The following is a 22,946-nucleotide window of genomic DNA, read 5'->3' as shown; positions in this document are numbered from 1 at the left end:
ATCTGATCCTGACAGCCTCTATTTGACCTGAATCCAGTTTGTTCTTCACCAAGCTTCTCTTCCACAATCCTTCTCAACCGTTTCTCAAGTATATGCATATATTTTACCAGGAATACTCAGTAGAGAAATATCTCTAATTCTCACATTCAGTTTTATTTTCCTTTTTATATATGGGTAATATGAAATCTCTACTCCAATCATCTGGAATTTGTCCCTCTGTCCAGGCCTTCTGAACTATGCAGTGCAGCCACTGTAAGACTTTTATACCTCCATATTTGAGCATTTCTGGTTGAATATCATCTACTCCTGTTGCCTTTCCACATTTCAGGCTTTTGATGACTTTTTCTACTTCAAGTATGGATATGTATTCTTCAAGTATGGTAAAAAAACACCGACTGCATGTCTGGTCAGTCTTTTTTTACCGCTGTGCTATCATCACTACTTGTTTCATTTAGCAATTTTTCAAAGTAATTACTCCATACTTCAAGGATATCTTTTTCTCCTGTTTTCATGTCACCTTTATCATCTTTAATTCCTTTTACAGCACTCTTTCCTTCATTTCTGAGCTTCTTCAGCAACCTCCAGAATATCTTGCCCACCTTCTTGATATTTATTTTCTGGGTTCTTACGAAAATCCTTCCATGACTTTTGTTTAGCTAGTTTTACACAGTGTTTAGCCTTCTTACATTTGTCTCTGTATTCTCTATGAGCACAATTTGACTTATTTGCCAAGAACTTTTGATATGCTTTCTTCTTTTCTTTCACTGCCTCTTTAACTTCCTGTGTCCACAATGGAGTTCTGATTTTTCTATCCTTACAGACAACCTCACAACATGCCTCTCTGCCTGAATCAATCAGTGTTTTCTTCAGAGCTTGCCACTAAATCTCCAAGGTTTGGTTTCTGTTCTCAAACTTTTTCATTTTTTCCTCAATCATATTTGTGTATTTTAGTCTACGGTTCACATGTAGACTGAAATACATGTGAACTGTAGTTCACTTTAAAACTTTCTTACATGTTCTTCTTTTCAATATGAAATTCACTTTTATCCTGCTCAAGACTAAATGATAATCAATTTCAAATCCTCTGTATATTCTAGTATCCTGCACCAGGGAGAAAACATCGCAATCAACAATAACATAGTCAATGAGACTTTTCTTATTCCTTGCCTCTTCTCTTCATGTGAATTTGTGCACATTTTTATGTTGGAACATTGTGTTAGTACCAGTCCATATCCTGAGCAGAATCCTACAGGTATTTGCCATTATTATTACTCCATACTTCAAGGATCTTTAATTCTTTTTAAAGGAATTGAAATAATAATGGCAAAAATTAGCTTTGATAATAATAATAACTAAATGAAGTTATATGGAATGTTATATCATTTATGGAAGTTATATCGGTTATGTGACCTCAAATGGGGGTTACGACCAACAGTCTAAGAAGCTCTGCTCTACAGCACCTCTTAAAATCTTTAATTGAGAGTACCGACAATGTAACTAACAAAAATCTTATTTCTTCATTACGAGTGTTTGCTGATTAAGCAAAGGAGAAGTACTTTCAAGATTTATGAGTTTGATTGAAGAGATAAAAGCTTTCTCAGTTCCAAAGGACAGAACTATGAGCAGTTAAGTGATCCTTTTTGGGATCACTGAACTGCTCATAGTTAATGGATTTGGGTTTCCTTATGGATATCGAGAAAAATTAAATTCTCTAAACTTGAAACTCCAAGGAAAGGATAAATACATTGCGTTGATGATAAGTTCGATCAGCTCATTCAAAGAGAAGCTCACTTTGTGGATCATTTGGAGCAGAAATCTCCCAATCATTTCCCAAATCTGAAGAAAATGATTGACAACAGAGAGTTTGTTAAATCGCTTAAAGTGCTTCAGGAAGAATTTGACAAGAGGTTTCAGCAGTTCAACATCATTGAGCCAATGGTATCGTTTTTTTAAACCCTTTTATAGACTTAAGTGTGATCGAAATTGCTGAACTCATTACAAACTTTAACAATGCAACAAAAGAAGCAGAACTAGAAATTTTAGATTTCAGGAAAGATATTTTAAAGATATTTAAAAAGTTATGCATACAGGATAGCATCTTTTTTTGGATCAACATACTTGTGCAAGTCGTTTTTTTTTTCATCATGAACACCATAAAATCTAAATACAAATCAGAACTAAACAATGAACATCTCAACAATTGTTTGTGAGCTGCAACATTATCTTATATTCTCAACTACAAAGGACTTGTCAATGATATGCAACTCCAAGGATCCCATTAAAATCCATTTATTTTCACAATTTATTTAATTTGTTTAAAACATTTTTGTTCCTTTCCAATAAAAACAAAAGTACAATGATCCTTTTGTTTATTTATCCACAACATAAATGTATCTTGATTGTTTGATTGCTTTAAGAAAGATTGCAGGGTAGTGGGGGGGGGGAGTCTCCCATTACTGTTTCCTCATCTTAAAAGTGCTCCAGAGCTCAAAAAGGTTGGTAACTCTTCATTAGAGGAATATCAGAAAAACATAGACCACTACATAAATACAACATTAAGGCAACCTTCAAACCTCATGCAAAATTAAAAAGTATACACAACTCTTCTTAAGATCTGCTTTCTTACCTTGCCCACCCAGAGGTTTACAAAATTCATTGTACCTGCAACCTCTCCTATGTAGGGGAAATAGGGTGCACCATCCCATTAAGAAAAGACAAACACAAATGCTACATTAAATTCCTCTACTATGGTAAAACAGGCCTTTCAGACAATGTACTTCAAACATGTAACAGAATTAGCTGGAAATGCACCAAAGCCTGTTTTGAAAGAAAGTTCAAGGAAGCTCGTGAAATGCTGAAACATCATATCTCAACAGGGATGATGGATTAGTAATTCCAAGAATCTTGAGGATCCATCTGCAACCTATATAGGTAGCAGAACCCCCAACACAAGAAATTCTTAATGCAAGAGGACATCTGTAAAGATGTGTTTAATGTAGTTCCACTATGAAACTGTTTATTTTATTTTTATCATCTGTATATTATTATACTTATATGCATGAAATTTATTTTATTTTGTTATCCAATTTATCTTTGTGTATAAATTTTTATTCATTCTTTTTTTTTTTTTTCACCAGGGGTCAGGCTAAGATAAATGATTAACAAAGCATTTAGATTTATCTTACTTTTGTGTATTATCATGTAGCTTGTGTCCTGTGCATATTTATGTTTTCCTAATGATGACCTTGATATAGAGATCAAAATGTTGAGTATTATTTTCATAATTATAAGTACACCCTCTGTCCAAAAACAAACCGAACTTTTGATAGAAAATAAAACACAGGCTAATTATAATTATTCAAATCATTTATTTCAATTAATATACTCTCCCTCAGCTTCGATACAACGTTTGGCATGGTCAATTAATTCGTTAAATGAGTTTTTTATGTCGGTTTTTGGGATACTGTTGAGGGTCATGGTTACTGCCGCTTGAAAGTTTTCAATGGTGTTGTATCACTTTCCTTTCATCGGCATATGAAGTCGGGGGAAGAGAAAGAAGTCACAGGGTGCTAAATCATGTGAATACAGCGAGTGATCCAACACACAAACTTGGTTTTTGCTCAAAAATTGTCTCAAAAAAGTGACCAGCTGCCTGCATCACGATATTCATGCTGTACACAACGAATTCTCGCTATCAATTGCTTTAAAACTTCGAGATAAAACTCACCATTGACTGTTTGACCAGGCAGAACGAATTCTTTGGATAATGCTCTTGGAATCGTAGAAAAATCAGCATTGTCTTTACTTTTGACTTCTCTAAGTGACTTTTTTTCGGATACCCCTCTTCTGATTGTCTCCACTCAGTGCTCTGGTGCTTTGTTTCGGGCTCATACTCAAAACACCACGTTTTGTCACCAGTAACAATTCTTTCAAGGAAGTTTGAGTCCTTACGAGCGGTTTTAATGAGGTCCTTGCAGTGTTCAATTCAATACTTTTTTGGTCATCGGTCAACTTGTGGGGAACAATCATGATTTCAATTTACGAAGGCCCAAACTCTTGGTTAAAATGTTGTGCACAGTTGATTTTGCAATCCCCAATTCATCTTCAATCAATCTCATGGATGATTTTGGGTTTTCTTTGATGAAATCATGTACTTTTTGGATGTTAACTTTGCTCAGTCCAGTTTTTGGACGGCCCGGCTTTTCGTCGTCCTCAAGCTTTTCACGTCCACTTTGAAATCGCTTAAACCACTCGTAAACTTGAGTACAGGATAAGCATTCATCACTATATGCTTTTTGAGGCATTTGATGCGTTTCTGGAAAACTTTTACCAAGTTGAACACAAAAGTCAATCGCAGCTCTCTGTTTGAAACTCATTTTCTGACCATTCGTCAAAACACACTGTCACTCTTGGCACTGTAACTTGGCTTCTAATGAAACAGATGTCATAAACAGTTGACCCAACACTACTGAAGGTGTTACCGCTTTCGACAACTAAAAGATATAACAGGTGGTGCCACTAGTTTCTTCTATTTTTGAAAGTTCGGTTTCTTTTTTGACAGAGGGTGTAAAGTAATTACTTCACCACGTGTTTTTGTCTCCATAAATTCTGAGTATTTTATTGAATTAAGAAAATAAATATTAAATGAAATGGACAGCATAGCATTACGAAATTTCAGTGGTGCATAAATGATCAAAAATGGAAGTTTTATGGTGAACAGAGAAATTGGAAAAAGTAAGATGAGTGGCAAATGAGTGAGGAACTTGTTGGATTTCAGTCAGAAATATCTAGTGGTTTTGAAGGTGGAAGCTGAACTCAATGGAGGGATTAGGATATATATGTCATGTATGTTGTTGGGGTCTTCAAAATGTAGAACAAATTTTAGAGGTAATCTCAGAGATATATTATTATTATTATTACCACGGGCTACTCCAGGAGTCCTTAGACTCATCGAGGGAGGCCCTAAACATCATGTTCACGCAGCTGTTCAACATTCTCACAGTATCTATCATACCTTGCCTTGAACTCGCTCACTGTCATAGCACCCACAACAGACTCTGGCAGCTTATTCCACTCATTTACCACTCTAAAAGTAAAGAACCCAGCTCTAACACCCCTGCTAACCACGCTCTTGCCCAGCTTCCATGGGTGTCCCCTAGTTCTCCCACCACCAGTCCTGATCTCAAAAATATCATCTGAATTAATCCTATAGAATTCTTTTAGCAATTTGAATGTCTCAATCATGTCTCCCCTTTTCCGCCTATCAACTAGTTTCTGCAACCCACAAATCTTCAACCTGTTCTCATATGGTTCATTCCATAGACCTGCTATCATCTTAGTCACTCGCCTCTGGATCCTCTCCACCTCCTCCCCATCGAGAAGGAACTGAGGTGACCAAATCTGGGTACAGTAGTCGAGATGAGGTCTTATCAGGGCTCGGTACAGAGGTACAATAACTTGTTTTTCTCTGCTCGTCAAGGTATTTTTCAACAACCAAGTGAGTTGATGAGCTGATTTAGCTACTTTCGCAATGTGCCCCCTAAACTTCATCTCCCTATCCACCAACACTCCCAATATAATTGCAGATGGGAAGTTTTTTTTATTTAGAAAGAAAAAATTTAGTTATATCATACGTGTGTTGAGGCTTATGGTAACCTTTCTTTCTCTGTATATAGAAAACTTACTCATACAAGCAGATACATTCACAAACTCTCCCACCACCACACCTCCCAGCAATATGGCATTATTAAAACTCTGACCAATAGGACCCACAATCTTTGTTCCACTGCCCTTTCAACTGAACTCAAACACATACACAACACCTTCCTTTCCAATGGCTATAATGACTACAGAATTAAAAAAAAAAATCAAGTCCTTCCTCATTCCCTGACCATCTCTTCAGAAGGACTTCAGAAATGCCATCGCCATTTCTGACATCTGTGGTACTTCAGAAAAAAGAGCCAGATCATTAAAAAAGTACAACCTCCATACAGCTTTTAAGCCTCACCGTAAACTTACTACCCTTATCCGCTCCACTAAAGACCAACTCCCTCCTCTTTCAGTGCCTGGTGTAGAGTACCTTGTTCCTATAAACTTGCCTACTTCGGACAAACAGGCAGGTTAGAAGAACACAGTTCTTACATCTGCAAACACGATTATGATCAATCTGGCCTTGCTAACCATGTTTTGGATACATCCCACAGGATCTCCTGGAAAAAAACTACCATGCTCCACCATAGTAATTTCAAAAAAGAAAGACTATTCTTTGAATCTGCATCTGCACTCAGGAATCAACCTAATTTAAACAAATATGGTTGCATTAAACTTCCCAAAATTTGGGAAACTTTAATTATCAGAGATCTCTCTTTACATCCCAGGTCACCTGCAAATGCCCATAGAGGGCGCACCACCTAGATAGGACTTTAGTTTCACTTTGTATTGTATTTGTGTGTTGTTACGAAAAGTTTTTGTAATCCCCGAAGATGTCTCTGTGACGGAGATGAAATATTGGAAGTATTAAAATTAGTTTTAATCCTTTCTCAGTGCTGTTAATATTCCATTAAACCTCTAACATGAGTTATATCATGTGAAATAAGCATGATATATTTTTGATTGGATTGTGTCATATACATGGGAGAAATCAAACATTGGATTTCCCTACAAGTTTTGTTTCTGCTTGTGCATATTTAAAATATGCAAGGTGACTACATGCAGTGGAATCGTTTACCACCTGGAAGATCTTTTAGGATCCATTTTTCATTCGGAGCGATACATTATTAAAAGTCTCAAGTTCACTAGAATGAAATCTGAGATTAAATTATTTCACCTAATATAGATATGGTAGTAAATATTTCCAAAAATATTTACTGCCATAAAAGGGAAGCAACCATTTCATTTGTTCAGTTTGTTAACTATCCTAGATGAACAAAACTGTGTACATTGCCATGCTTTAATATAAGCTATGTTATATATCTTCTTGCTTTTTTATTTTTCTTTTCAGGCATATTAGACATGTAGGCTGGGATCCAGTTACAGGATTTGACGTAAGTAGTTGTTTATAAATATCTTCTGTGCTACTATGAAATGTTTTTCATTATTTTCATAGATGCATAGTTTTGAATATATTATTAACAGGCTTCCCATGAAATTACTACATTGAGCCCATACTCAAGAGGTTAGTACATAACTTTTAGTATATAGTAGTGTCTATGGGTAGTGGGGTGGGAAAGGAGAAACTTGTTTACATTTGTTTTAAAAGCCTGTATATTATATTCTTTGGGAAACACGTAAGTTGGGAGACTGTTCCACAATACAATAGCAGGGATGAAGAGGAAGGAAATTAAATTTGTTCTATGGGTTTCAAGTTGTACATTGAAGGGATGTTGGATGGCAGCTGCATATGTTCCATTGAGTAGTGGATTGATGCTATTTCATGTGAACATTTACCATGGAAATATTTATAGAACACACATATTGTAGAAACCAAATGGCTGTGCAAAAGTGGGTTGAGTGAGTTGATAAGAGATGGGTTATTAATCAGTGATTGCACTTTTCTGTATTATTGAGCCAACCACTTGAATGCATATTTTAATGAATAAAACATTTTATGAAAATTTCTGCAGTTGTTTAATTTTTATTATGGAAAAACCCCACGAACTTTTTTTTTTTTTTTGGTTACTTAATATCTTACCTGCTTCAGTGCATTTGTCTTTCCTTTTACAGCTTAACTTTCTTGTACTTCCTGTGCTCCTCTAAACACCTTTTGATTTTTTGTAATTTCCCCGTTGTCTGTCTAATAATGTGTTTTAATCTTGAGATTTCAGAAGTAATAAGAGAAATATCTCATATGGAACTCTCGCAGACTGATTTTATGGGCAAATGTTAATGGATGTCAGTTTAATGTTGGTTAGTTTAAGGTTAATTTTTCATTTAGGACTGAAGATATTGATACTGAACAGGTGCAATATCTTGGCACCTGTTTAAGACATGAGTATATGGGGAATTTGAAATAGGAAATTGTTTAGAGAAGAGATTATTAATCACCATTTGTTTTGAGATTATCTCTATAAAGATTGTTTTTTATTCTGATTGGTGCAATGACTTTTAACTATTTCTTTTAGAATCCAGAAAATCACTGACTCAAGACCAAATACAAAAAATATACACATTTAATAAAACTAAAACAATATATACACTTTAAATAAAATTACAATACTACAAAATACTGGATCCAAGGCCTTCTAAAATAAATCTACACTTTAGAGATTTTCTTATCCAAAAATATTAAAATCACCTATTCTCTGACTCATTATATTACTGGATTGTTTAACATATACTTAATCACATCTACCAGACTAAACACCTTGTTTTCACAACAACAAAAATGTTCATAGTTGCTTTGTTAGGGCCTTTTCCAAAAATATAAACATTTCTTCTTCTTTTTCCATGGGATCCTTTCTTATCACCCTTATGTAGTATACAATATTATTCCTCACTGAAGTATAAATACTCTTACAGTTCAGTTTGATGCACAATTTACTAATTTTTGTACTGGAGGAAAAAAGTTTTTTTCTACTACTTCAAAAACAACATATCTAAGTTGAGCTAATTCTGGCATCCTTAAGACAGATGAAACTTTCCATCAGCATTTCCTCGAACATTCCTTTAGAACATCGACTGCAACATCTTCTTTTATTTATTAATTACTTGTTGACAGTCTCAACTTCTCCAGTTTAAAGACTCACAGTTTTACTATTCCTTTTCGGAATCTACTATTAATATTCTTCCAGCTGTCACATAAAACTAAATACACTTCAAAAGAACAAAATTCCTTCAGTCTGTGTTCTTAAACTTCCATTAGCTCTCTCTTGTCTTTTTTTGTCACTTCGATACTGAACACTGTCTGTCAGCTGTCAATTACGCATCAGACTCCTCGGTGAGCATGCACACTTCATGAAAGTGGCAAGCAAGAAGTTAGGTATAATTTTAACAATTCGCTCATATTTTATAACAATGTTACAACCGAGTTGGATAAAGGGAATGGATACACTATGATAATGTTGGATGATTTTTCTAAGGCATTTGATAGGATACCACATGAAAGGCTGGTGCATAAACTGGAGAATATGGGATTGGAATATAAACTCTTGACTTGGATCAGGGGATGGTTGACAAACAGATATCAAAAAGTACTATAAGTGGGTGTGAATCAGCCAGATTTAAGGTGACCAGTGGTGTACCTCAGGGTTCAATCCTTAGGCCATTATTGTTCAAGCTATACATTAATGACATCAGCAAACAATTGCACATCTGATGTGCGATTGTTTGCTGATGATGTGAAGATAGAAAGGGCAATTAGGGATGCTACTGATGTTCAGCACTTACAAAATGATTTGAATAGGCTGGAAATTTGGGCAAAAGAAAATGGCTGACAGTTTGATGTTAGTAAGTGTAAAGTTATGCACTTTGGTGTTATTAGATTTCCAGCATTGTATTATATTAGTGAAGTTATGATACAAGAAACTGAGGGGGGAAGGGATCTTGGCATATTGGTGGATAGGAATTTGATGTTTAAAGGTCACATAGCAAAAGTTGCAAATACAACTCGGGATAATTGCGATGTTGAAGCAGACCTTGACATGTAAGGATAAGGAAGTCATTTTGCCTCTTTATAAGGCCTTGATAAGACCATACCTGGATTATTGCGTGCAGATTGAACTCCTGGATTCCAAGGGGATAAAGAAGCTGTGGAAAGGGTGCAAAAAATAGTTATAAAGATTATATCTGGATTATGGGATTTACATTGAGGACAGATTGCGAGTATGTGGATTACTGACTCTGGTTGACAGGAGAAAGAGGGATGATATGATTAGAAGCCTATAAACATTTGAATTGGTATTATACGATAGTATATCATGAAATTTTTCATTATATGGAAGGTGGGGAAAGAAGCATCCATGGAAGTTAAGTTTGTTCACAGTCAAGAAAGGGATAAGAGCTAGGTTTTTCTCTCGCAGAGCAGTGAGTGAGTGTGGAATAGTTTGCCTTTAGGGGTAGTGAGTACATCTAGTGTGAATGAATTTAAAAGATGGTATGACAGCTTCTTTGGGTGATTTTTAACTCCCTCAATGAATCCTTGACTCCCTGGAGGTCTCAGCTAATAATAATAACAACAACAACAGGTGATGATGGATTGGTTTATGGATATGATCTCAAAACAAAATAGTGGAACAAATGATGTGGACTGTAATCTGCAAAGAATGATAAGCTGAGTTTTTCTGTATCTACCTGTGAAGTTCTCTTTGTGGTAGTATACAGAGCTGGCAAGGGTAGCTACAAATATTCAGGTAAGTAGAGCATCTGAGGAAGATTTTTTTTCCATAGTAAATTGATTTCAGAGGTGAAGATTGTGGCATCATGAAAAAGATTACTCACCAGCTCAGACACACACACACACACGCACCATATGTCATATTACCCAAAAATCATTGACAGTTATTTACTGCCTTCCCATACGACTGCTATTGAGATAAAGGTTCTGATTCCATATACAGTACTTCTGAATGTTTTGCTAGAATTTCAAAGAAGTTGCAGCTACCACCACTAAAAACAGAGAATGTCCTCTTTGTTATGCATCAGGTTCCAAGTGAATGTTGTCTCTTATTTTGGTCAAGCTGTCTGTTTCATTTAGAAGAGGATTTTCAGACACCAAGACTGTCCATGAAGGTGAATTGGATATCTGGTCTGGCTCAGTATATTATTGGCACCTGAACATAGGAAACTTGTGGAAAGATATTAAGTTCAGATATGAATACTTGTTTAAGGAGAGTTTGGATGTCCTATTGCAATGCCTCTAATTTGAATGAGAATGATGGTTTATGAAATTCCGACTCTGAACAATTATAATTTTTATTTACAAACATTGTTTGCATTGCACATGCCACTTGTACTACTTGAAAGAATTCCGAAGATTCACATCAATTTTGGCATGCTGCACTTGCCATGAACAATTAATCAGTGTTCTTATACCTCTTTCAAGCTTATGTGTAGTTTTATATCACTAATAATGGAATGAGTTATTCATTTTGGAATATACACTGATTTAAGTTGTCAGTAAACAATCTAGTTTTTTCCTATGCTATGTATTTTTTATTTTGTGGTCTGACCACAGCTATCTTTGCATTTGGACTGTTTCTTTAACTTCCTGTGTCCATTATTCAGGTTTTTTTTGCAGACATCTTCACATTTTTACCTTCTTGAGTCAGTTGTTTTCTTCAGATTTTGCCTAAGTCTCAAAAATTTGATTGCTGTTTTCAAATTCCCTCACTTTCTACTTCTCCCTCCCCAAATAATATTTGTATATTTTATTCTGCAGTTTATGTTTGTAAGCTATTCAACTTTAGTTGTACACATTTAGTACACATTTTTCTTTTCAATAGGGTGCTCATTTTTATTCTTCCTATTTTTCACAAGGTGGTGGTCACTTCCTCTTTCTAATCTATTATACACGTTTGTATTCTGAACCATTTACTGTCATTAGTAATATTAACTGATAAGACTTTCCTTGTTTTCTCTCCATGAATGTATGCATGTTTTTGGACTAGTCTGTGTCCTGAACAAAAATTCAGCAACTACATTCTGTTAGTATTAGTTATTCTCTTTTTCTCCAATTTTTTCTAAAGTATTCTTTCATATTTAGGATTCCTTTCCCACTCTACTACTGAGGTCTCCAACAAGAACAGAACCAGCTTTTCATTTTTTTTATCCTTTATATCAGCTTCCCTCTCTAATTTGAAATATTCTTCTACTTCTGTACTAGATACCTCCATGAAACTATAAACATAAGTCTGATTGTTGAATTTTCCATCCTGAATTTGTTCACATTACTCTACGTGAAATTGACTTCCATTTGAGAAGTTTATCTTCATATATAATGTTGAATATCAAAGCTGTTTTCTTTTTTTCCTTTATTATTTAGAAGTATCTCACCCATGCTAATATAATTGTTTGCCTCTATAACATTTATATCAGCATGATATTTCTGTAATTCCTCTGCTAGTTCTGCTTCATTTCCATTGATAATTCTATCACCTTTGGTTTTGTTGAGGTTATTCCAATAACTTTTTCTGGTTCTTTGATGAAAACAGCAGGGGGTGGATATGTAACCTGCTAGTGTCACAGGTGGCATATGTCATGATAATATGTCATAATGTATATGTAGTTACAGTATAGAATATAGTTTGGTCAACTAAGTTTCAAATTTCTCACCCATCCACTTTTGTTCACCATTCAGGTGAATATCTAGTAACAGGGTGCACCATGGGAATGTGAGGATTGGACATTGGGTTGGAAGCCCTGTTAGTTCTCTTTATTGCTTATATGTTTTATATAGAGTTCTTATGGAGTATAATATAATAAATGGTTGAGAAACTATATTGTACTAACATGGCTTGGTCAAGGGTTACAAAGCATGAAATCCTGCCTTGGGGTTCAAACATTTTCACTTCAGGCTTTCGGTAAATACTTGTATCCCCCCCCCTCTTCTGTGAAGTACTGTGATAATATACTCTAATAAATTTCCAAGGTTGGAAACAGTTTTACAAATATCGATGGTGCATTGTTTTGAATCTTAGAAATGTAGCTTGTTGGTGGCAAAACAAAGTTTTTTTTGTTGTTGTTGTTTACCTTTCATTGCCTTTTCATAGATTTCCAGAAACTATTCCATGTACCTTAGGAAAACTCTCATACTGGATATCTGTTTCATTTAAAAATCTAGTTTTTTTTTAAAGTTATGATCACAATTTTTAATTAGTTACTTTGTTTACATGATTTATAAAAACTCCTGTATATCCTCTTGCTGAAAATATAAATAATTTTTTTTTCCAGTGTACAGAACAAGCTAGTTCAGATGCCAATCTTCAGAAGTTTTTTCAGCTAGCTGGAGTTTCTCAGGAAGATCTCTCAGATGCTGATACTAAAAAATTTATTTCTGACTTCCTTGACCAGTATGGAGGCCTAGATGCTTTTTTAGAAAACAAAAAACATCCACCACCTACCCCTCCTGTCAGTAAGTTGAATAAAATTTTTTACTTGCCTTCATTAAAACTTAGCTATTTTCGTATAAAAGAATGAATGCGTTAAGAAGTATACATTTTTCAGTAAGTAAATGATATAACTGGAGAATAAGTTGATATATTTCTGATTTACAGAGCAGTAAGAAAGAAATTTTTTTTTTTTTTTAATTTGAAGTGACCAGTTCACCTGATTTCTCTGGAATATGTGAGAAACTGCCGGCCTGGTTGGCCGAGTGGTTAGTGTATCTACTCTCCAGCTAAGAGGCTGCAGGTTCGAATCCTGCCTAGGCATGGATGTTTGTGATTGTCTTTCACCTTCATACTTTCATTCATACAAATGAATAAACACTCTCCCAAAGTGGACTGGGTCACCATGGCAGAAGCAGACCCAACCCTTCCACAATGGGAGAGGCCTTCACCCTGTAGCGGGTAGAAAACAGGCTAAACATCATCATCATATGAGAAACTATAATAGTCTCTTTTTTAATATCTATACCATTCATTCACCTTACTATTTATTGCTCTTAAAATGTTGCATATTACCTCTGAAGTTTGATTTTCTTTCCTTTAGATACCCCTTTTTCTTCATTTATTAATCTATCTTGTGGAAATGCATAGCCATTTGCTTTTGCTTATGATCTAACAAAGATCATACACCTATCAGAGTAACCCAAAACTTAAGAATTATGTTACACTTTTATTTTAAGACTTCATAAAATTACAAATGAAAAATATTAATCAATAAAATATAAATCATTGTATTCTTTGATCTTGATCTGGCTTTTTGCAAGCAGTTTGATTTATCTGTTCTACTGAATTCATTCTTCTGATGTTAAAGCACTTAACTTTGTCTCATCATTGGTGAAGCTCTGTCTACATGCAGGAAGTGAGCCATGACTGAGACAAGTGACAGCCCTTTGGTGCTAGGACCAGACATTTCCAGTTCATTAAGTTTTCTTGCATCGATCTGCTTGAAGTTACATTGTCTTGTTAGGGAGTGCACCCACTTTTGACTGACGGCTCCATATAGTGTTTATACAGAATGTCATGCAGTTGTTTAGAATAGGTTTGTATTAGTGGTGCTTTTTTTTTGAAACTAACTCAAAGATGACTACACTCTCAAAATTCAATTAAACACAAAAATCACTTTGTTCACAAACTGACTTCATCAGAATTGCTGCTTGGTGGTCCATTTGATTTTGTGGGTTAAAAGTATTTAACTTGTTTGAATTTTGAACTAGCTTGATAGCTAGTTCAAAATATAAGAGGATTGATCAGGTTACCTTATGATTAGAAAGCTAAGTTGATATTTTTAGTTTTTCCGTATCTAACTGAACTAATGCTATCTTAATTTTTTTTTTTTTTAAAAAAAAGTGCAAAAAAAAAAAGCTTGAGTTTTTAACTTTTAATCATAAACTGCATATAGTTTTTTGTTCTGGACAAGTATTTAGTATTTTAAGCTTGATTTCCCCAACTATGTTATTCCCCACTTATATCCAACCTATATATTAAAGTCAATCATGGAGTAAGATAACATGTTTATATATAATTATTATTTTTGTTGGTTGGAATGTTTCAGATTAGTATCCATATCGTGATTTGACTTCAAAATCAACATGTTACGGTTATCCAAAAATGAAGCTCAGTTATAAAAATAATAAAATATTTACTGTAAACATAAATATATACAACAAATGCAAATTCTGTATGCTAAGAAATTTACTTTATCTCTTTAAGGAGATCTGACTTCATATTCTCTATAGAATTAAATTAATTTCTACTATTCTAAATATCAGCCTTTTAAAACATGCAAATAGTTAAATGGCCATTCTAGAAATTGCAAGTATAAGCTCAATAAAATCCTTTCACTCTTTGATTCACAGTTCAGTACAATTCTGAGAGATGCCATCAAAATAGTTTGCAAAACAGACTGAACAGCATTCAACTAAAAGATCTGTGGTTTCACTTGGCCACATGTGAGAACTTCTTTTGTAGCATTTATTTTATTGTTTTTACTCTTCATTCTGCCTTATCTCTCAAATTCCTTAGAATAAAATCAAAGTCAGAAGGCCTCGCTTAACTAATATACTATCATATGTCTTCTTTCACTAATCAAGTTTCCTTAAACATCTTTCTTTCATTTTTCTGAAGAAGGCATGAAGAATAATCTCTCAGACAACAGGAATACATTTATAATTGAACAGTTTCAAATGCACTTCCAATAAAAAAGAACCTTACTGCAGATTCCATATTGCTCCTTGAAGCATATATCAATTGCTTCTCATATACAAAGGCTTGATACATTATACTGTCCCTCAGTTATTAACCTCACAGTTCCTTCTTGGAGAGTAGTTAAAGATACATATAAAAATTTCTCTGAGATGAGAACTTAAATCAGTAGTTTATTAAACCTTTCCTTCTCTTCCTGCCTACTCTTTGCTGGCTAGCACTCATTACCCCAGCAACAGTTGTTCTAAAAAAGTTAACATACAGACTTATTATTCAGTTTAAAAGTGAATCACAAAATGGCTGCCGTTATTGCAGTGCTCGCATGTTGTACAGTAATAGTATGACATACAGTACATGTGGTTAAGTGGTACATATACAGCTTAACCACATGGTAGCTCTGATAAAAACATATAACTGCATTAATTAATGTAAACACTTATACTCTTAATGATTACCTCATCATATAGCAAAAACATATTCCTCATTAATGAATTTTTTACTCAACATATATAATATTGTAAAAAACAAACATCTATTAACTAAACAATTAACTAACTTTTGCTATATTTTCTAAATCTGTCAGAACACGTGTAACATCTTGTTATCACCCAATTGTAGATAAATGTCATTCCTGTTGAACTAACTCTTTTTTAAAGTTGGATCGTGGCTTTCTTACCATATATTTTATAAATATATAAGCAGGTATTATTTCACCTGCCCTCTTCTCTCTAATATATATGCCAGGTTGGCAAGAAAACAACCAAGAGGAAGACCAAGATATAGGTCGATTGATACAGTACAAAGTGCCTTAGACGATAGAAATATAAGATCTGATAATGTTGGAGTCTTGACAAGTAACAGACTGATTTGGAGGAAAATTGTAGATAGGAAGTTAGTAATGATGTAAATTTTTCATGTAGTACTATCATATCCTGTACACCCCTTGAGGGTACATGTCAGGAATTTGATGATATATATATATAAACACTATTTTCTCTCTCTCTCTCTCTCTGTGACTTCAAATCCTATCCATTTTGCTGATTATAGCACTCGCCATTCCTCCTACTTTTATGACAAACCCTACGGTGCTCAAACATCTCTAGCTTCAAGATCTAGAAGCAATGTCCTAAACTCTGATCTTCATATTATCTTTCAATGAGTTGATGACAACCTAGTCACCTCCAGTACTTTCAGAACACAAGGTTGTCTCTTCTTGCAAAAGCAAACTTAATTCTTCTTCTTCTTCCTTACCTTTTCATAATGCTCAATATAACAGCCAAAACCAGATTTCTTTTCTCAGACCAATACTTGTCCCTAACCTTTCCTGGCACAGATGTATTGCTTCTATAGCATCCTTTAGCTTCCAAAAAATTTACATATTTTTTTAACCTGAGATTTTACTTTTCATCAGTCCATCTGCTAACTCTGTACAAATCCCAAAGCTGCCCAACCTTGGACTACTGCTCTCACATTTAGAGTGATACACCAAAGCCCTCTCTAAAAATTTTTGATGTCCAGAAGAAGGCAGTTTGGCTAATTGATGACTTTCTCTCTCTCTCTCTTTAGCCATCTCACAGATGTCAGTTTGCATACCTTGTTCTGCTTTTGCAGATATTTCCATGATAGATGCTACTTAGCAAAACTGGCATATCCATCATGCCCACATTTCTGTTAAATCTATAATAACAGCAGTAGCAGCTCTCCAGAATTTATTTGCTGTTTAATTTACCAGATCTGCTACTCAGATTTATTCCGTCACCATCATTTCTCTGGAATTACCTTCCTCCATAAAGTGTTTCTCAAGAACTATAACCTCCAGCTCTTCAAAAAAGAATATCAGCAGATTGCTTTCTTGCAATCCCTGTTCGGCATAAATTTGTTATAGGATTTGCAACCTCTCTCATATCTAGGGTGATGTAAAAAAAAAATAGACCAAAACAAATATTTTGTTTCAAAAAATTTCAGGCAGATATATGTAATAATTTAAGATAGTTTAACTTCAAAAAGTATCTAGTTTCAATATTTCATGCTAACCCTAAATTAAAGATGCCAAGATATTACATTCTTGGTTTAATCCTTTATCCAAGTGTAAGCAAACCATGTTTTCACAAGAACTATTTTCACGACTGGCCTACTTGATATAGAGGCTAATGACTTCACATCGGTTGCTTTAGTATCCCATAATGCAAAGCACACATCCTTACAGATGTGTATAATGGTATGCATTATGGGAAGGGCCACTACCCAGACCTGTTTCAACCTTTATTGAGGTCTCATGAGTGGGAGCCAGACCCAGAAGAGATACCAAGGTTGAAGAAATACAAAGTCATATATATCACATATACAAGTAGTCAAAAGGTGTCACACTTTATTATTAAAATGCTTTGGATTAGAGATGGATATTTCAAGTTTTTCACTTCGTTATGCTATAAATTAAAGTTGCCAAGTAACCATCAGTGTAGTTTTTTGGCTTTTTTAATTGTGCGTGTTATACATCAGAACATTAGAATGCTTAGTTAAATCCTCGAATAAATATTCATTCATTCATATTCATGCAGAAAAGAAAGTTTGAATTCCAGAAAGAAAAAACTATGGCACTTCTGTATGAGACCAGTTATGAGGGTGGTCTGAAAAGTTCTTGGCCTCGACCATAGATGACAACACTATCGGCAAGATTTTTTTTTTTTTTCCTATGTTGGTACATCTGTCATAGCATCCATGTGAAATTGCAAGTCATTCTATCAAGTAGTTTGTTTTATACAGCTGCCTGAAGCAAAAGTGTTGTCTGTATCCCATGAAATGGATAAAATTGAGTATCGTGCAGTTATAAAATTCTTTGTAAAAGAAGGTTTAATGCCAAAAGAAATTCATTCGACGTTCATAAAAGTTTATGGGCTACCGAGTTTAAACATAGCCGTACCAGCCTTGAAGATGATCCACGTGAAGGATGTCCAAAAAGTGTAACAACACCAGAAATCATTGATCAAGTGCACGATATGGTATTGGATGACTGGCAAGTCATAGTGCATGAAATTGCTGAGACTATAGGCATTTCAAAAGAACATGTAAGATATAAATTGCATGATAAAGCTTTGTACAAGATGGGTGCCATGCTCAGGGCCGGTCCTAGAGTATCTGATGTCCCTAGGCAAAGAAAATTTAGGCGTCCCTATACATTGTCTTTATATATTTTTCCCCCAAACTATGTAGCAAAATCTGGTACCCCGAAACTTAGCAACCCTAGGCAATTGCCTAGGTTCGCCTAATGATAAAACCAGCCCTGGCCAAGCTTGCTCACAGCAGATCAAAAACACACTCGCATGAAAATCTCTGAACAGTGCTTGGAGCATTTTAACAAGAATAAAAACTGATTTTGTGCGTCGATTTATTACTATGGATGAGACTTGGATTCACCATTACAAGCCAGAATCCAAACCGCAGTCAAAACAGTGGACAGAAGCCAGTTGTTCAGCTCCAAAGAAGACAAAGTCGGTTTCATCAGCAGGAAAGATCGTGGCATCGGTGTTTTGCGATGCTAAAGGCATTTTGTTTATTAATTATCTTAAAAAGTGTAAAACAATAACCGGGGAATATTATTCCAATCTTTTAACCAGACTAGACAAAAAAATTCGTGAGAAAAGACCCAGTTTGCAGGAGAAAAAAAATCATCTTTCATCAGGACAATGCACATGCCCACAAAGGTGTGTTGGCAATGGGAAAATTAAGGGATTGCTGAACTATGATTTGTTGGAACATCCACCCTATTCCCCAGATTTGACTCCCTCTGACTTCTATCTCTTTCCAAAACTAAAACTCTTCCTTGCTGGTCAGCGTTTTGCTTCGAAACAAGAGGATTGCAGCTGTAGAGGGGTATTTTGCAGATCTTACTGAGAACCACTACAAGGATGGGATAATGGCACTGGAGCATTGCTGGAATAAATGTATTAGTTTTGAGGGAGATTATATTGAATAAAAATAATTTTGAAATTATAAATTCATTTTTTCATCATTAGACTGAGACCTTTTCTGACCACCCTCATAACTCACTGCATTTCAAATGCCCTTATGTTTCTTTGTGTCCTGGATGGGAATTGAGCTCATGTCTTTTCACCTAAAGGGCATCATCAATACCAACTAAGCTAAAAATGGTTAATTAGTATGCATGCAAAAGTGGTTTACATATAATAATTCTCCTGCAACAGTGGATCTAAATTAAGGGTATATTTTCCGTGTCCCCCCTTTTTTTTTTAATTAAGAAAAATGCTGGGCTTTTTGAATTGGTGGATAACATGCCTTTGCTACATGCCTAATAATGTTATTAAGCTATAATATATATATCAACCCCAATACATATGAGGACTGCAAAACCTATAGCATAACAATGTGCTATGTGTGGGCAAGTGGTTCAGGGAAAAGAAGTCACTTTTGATTTGTTTCTTAAATAATGGAAGTTACAGTACATAAGGAAAACCGTGTGAAGACTCTTCCAAAACATAAATAAGTTGTTTCCACTTTTGAAATTGGACAGTAAACAGATGTTGACCACCAGTTGTTCATGTGTTTATAGGTAAGAGAAAGTGGAGGAATGATGGCACCCTGTGACCTATAGAAGAGGCAGAAATAGAACATCTTTAAAAAAAAAAAGTGACTGGGCGAAGTATATTCTATAAAAAAGAAGACTTGGACAAGATTATGGTCTTCATTATCAAGATAAATGCTTAAATGCTAACAGTATATTTAGAAGGAGCACTGGTTAAGAAGTGATCTAGTGTTTTTGGAGAGTAGGGAGAATTATAGTATTCTGGTAACTGAATTGACAATTTGTGAAAAATCATTACTGATGATCTCTTCCAGCTATGTCCGTGGAGTTTTGGAAAAGAAACCACTTTGAATTGTATGTGTTTGAAATCACCAAGGAAGGTGACTTCACTATACAATCTACTGTACAATCTAAATACCTTGGGTATTTAGATTGTAAAGAATCAAGCTTCAAAGACAATTAGTGGAAAAAGTCAGAGTGACTATCAGAATTTGGAGATCAATATAGATAGCAAATAAATGTATCTGAATGGGCAAAGAAACATTTACCTTTGACTTCTCTTAAAAGAATCTGATGGATTTAAGGTTTAGCATTCTCTGACACATGGGATGTCAGATCTGACACTTGTGATGAAATGAATTGTACAGGCTGTTTGGAAAGTTGAGCAAGACAGTAGTTGCTGGCCATCAGTTGAGGTTCAATTAAAAACAATGTTGGGTTTGATTGTTTATAAGTGGTAGATGCACATCATTTATATTAGAGTTGAGAACCTCAACTCTAATATAAATGAACTCTTTTTTAATAGGTTTTATTTTATTTGGGTGGGGGTGGGGGGTTGAGTTTTTTCATTATAGAGATCAAAGCACTGAAACTAATGGTAGGATTCCTGCTGATTACCTATGCTTTTCCTAAGTGCTATATATAAACTGTGGTAATATTAGTCTAGATAATTTTTTTGCATGTTTAGAAATACTGCATATCCTAGTGTTAGCAGTTGTTATTATTAGATATATAGAGATAAATAGTGCATTGCATTGGTTTGCAAAAAAAAAAGTTGCAATTGTTGCCATTGTTTTTTTTTTGTTGTTGTTGTTAATTTTTTATCCATTACTAGCATCACATACAAGGGCTCCTCCTCCAGTTCCTCCTCCCAGGTCACCAGCACCAACATCTGGAATACATCGCAACCTTGGGGCCCCACCACCACCACCAACTCGTGGACCTCCACCATCTCGGCCACCAGCAGCAAATATTTCCAGGCCTGCTCCACCCAGCACCACATCACCAGCACCACCACCTCCTCCACCACCACCGCCACCACCTTCTAATGGTGTTCCACCTCCACCACCTCCTTTGCCATCTAATGGTTCACCTGGAAACATGACAGGTGACCCACGATCAGCTCTACTGGAATCAATTCGAAAAGGCATTTCTCTTACTGTAAGCATGATTTTGTTTCTTAAGATATCTGAAGGCAATTATTACCAGATATTTTAAACCTTGCTTCTCTCAGTATAAAATACTATATTAATTTCTCTTTAATAACATATAGCTAACATCCATTTTAATATTTTGCATGTATAACTTCGGAAATAGTTTAAAAAAATTAATAATGTGTTAAGATTGTATTACTATGTGAGCTGGCCCAGTTAGCTAAATGATTAACATACTCTCTAACAGACTGTGTGTTCAAATCCTGCCATGAGCAGTGTTTTGTGAATATCTGTAGATTTCCATTAGTATAGTAGCAGCTAGCTTGTCAGCCCAAGAATTAAATAATGTTAATGCCATTTACTATTAGCTGTAGCTGATGACTGGGTTATGCACATTTTTAGAAATTAAAAACGTTTCATTCTTTTTAATCAGATTAGAGAACCAGTAGTAAATATTAACCAGTCAGTTTTGAACTTTTCTTGTAGGATTATTTGGTGATTTGTTTAAATTCGCAATGTCATTAAGGGCTACAGTTTAGTTATCATAATAAGATTTATTCAGAACACCAATAGCATTGTCTTTCTTTTGTAATCACAGTCTTAGATATTTTTAGTACTTTATTTTGGTGTGAGCAAGAACTTGCATTTTTAAAGATACTGAATAAAGAACTTCTAGGCATTTTGATATGAAAAGTAATACAGTATTAAGAGTTTATGAGGATTTAAAAGTTATAATGTAATATTAGTTATTGAAAAATTATGCTCTTTAGTGGTAACTCAGTATTACACTGCTTTTTTTTTTTTTAATCCTTCTGACAGCATATTGTTGTTTAATGATGAATTTATCTCATTTTACAATAAAAAACTTTTTTTTCTCTGTGCCACATATTTAACTTCTTACATCACTATCACTGGTCTAAGAAGTTAAAAATGCATACCACATGTTTTGAACCTACTCCAGCTAACAGAGCTTTTTTGTCATGCTGTTTCATATTAACTTTATTTCTAATTGTTTTTATTTATATAAATGCATAAATTATCTAGTTTTTTTTATAATTTAATTAATATTCTTTACTATATTTAGCCAGTTCAACCAACCAACCAAACCAGTATAGATACTTGTGATAGTAGAGGTGCATTGATGAATCAGATTCGACAAGGAATTGAATTAAAACCTGTAAGTAAGGTGATATCCAAATTTTTGTTTATTTAAACATTATCCTTTGTGTTACATTGTATTATACATTTTCATCACATGATTAAAAATTAATTTCTTTCAGAATTTTGAGCTTATTTCAAATAGAAATGGAAACTACAGTACACTAGCATTGTAGAAGATCAACAAACGAGAGCCCCACCCCTTCCGAGGTGGCATTGGAACGTAATTAGAAATGGTCTCATATCTAATACAGCTAACTGAATAAAGATTTTAAAGATATCCATTGGGATTGTTTCATGAAATTTAAAATGTATTCAAGGGGACACATTACAAAAGTTTCCTAGAAAGTTGCTGCCATAATGAGAACACCAGTGATACTACCATTCTAAGGTGCTAATCAGGCTGTGTCTCACAGATGTGGTCATCTGGATATCTGGGTAATGAAGAAATTTTAGAAAAAAGTGCAGCAGTGTATGGCTGCCTCAAGACTGGAATATTGGGTATATGCCACA

At 34.7% G+C, this 22,946-nt stretch overlaps 1 protein-coding gene across 1 annotated transcript in view; it reads left to right on the top strand.

Moving 5' to 3' along the window:
- LOC150101787 (actin nucleation-promoting factor WAS-like) overlaps positions 1-22,946 on the top strand; it is a 112,846-nt gene that overhangs the window by 60,370 nt on the left and 29,530 nt on the right. Inside the window, exons 7-10 of the mRNA XM_090400881.1 lie at positions 7,001-7,043; positions 12,886-13,066; positions 20,957-21,282; positions 22,360-22,452. Of these exons, the coding sequence (XP_090257007.1) occupies positions 7,001-7,043; positions 12,886-13,066; positions 20,957-21,282; positions 22,360-22,452 (643 nt within the window). The remainder of the gene's footprint in view (positions 1-7,000; positions 7,044-12,885; positions 13,067-20,956; positions 21,283-22,359; positions 22,453-22,946) is intronic.

The sequence above is a fragment of the Typopeltis vanoorti genome, chromosome 11 (assembly GCF_054136105.1).
Source record: "Typopeltis vanoorti isolate ZY-2024b chromosome 11, IOZ_Tvanoo_1.0, whole genome shotgun sequence".
NCBI lineage: Eukaryota > Metazoa > Arthropoda > Arachnida > Uropygi > Thelyphonidae > Typopeltis > Typopeltis vanoorti.
Note: the sequence above shows the minus strand (reverse complement) of the source record. Positions and strands in the feature narration are given on the sequence as shown.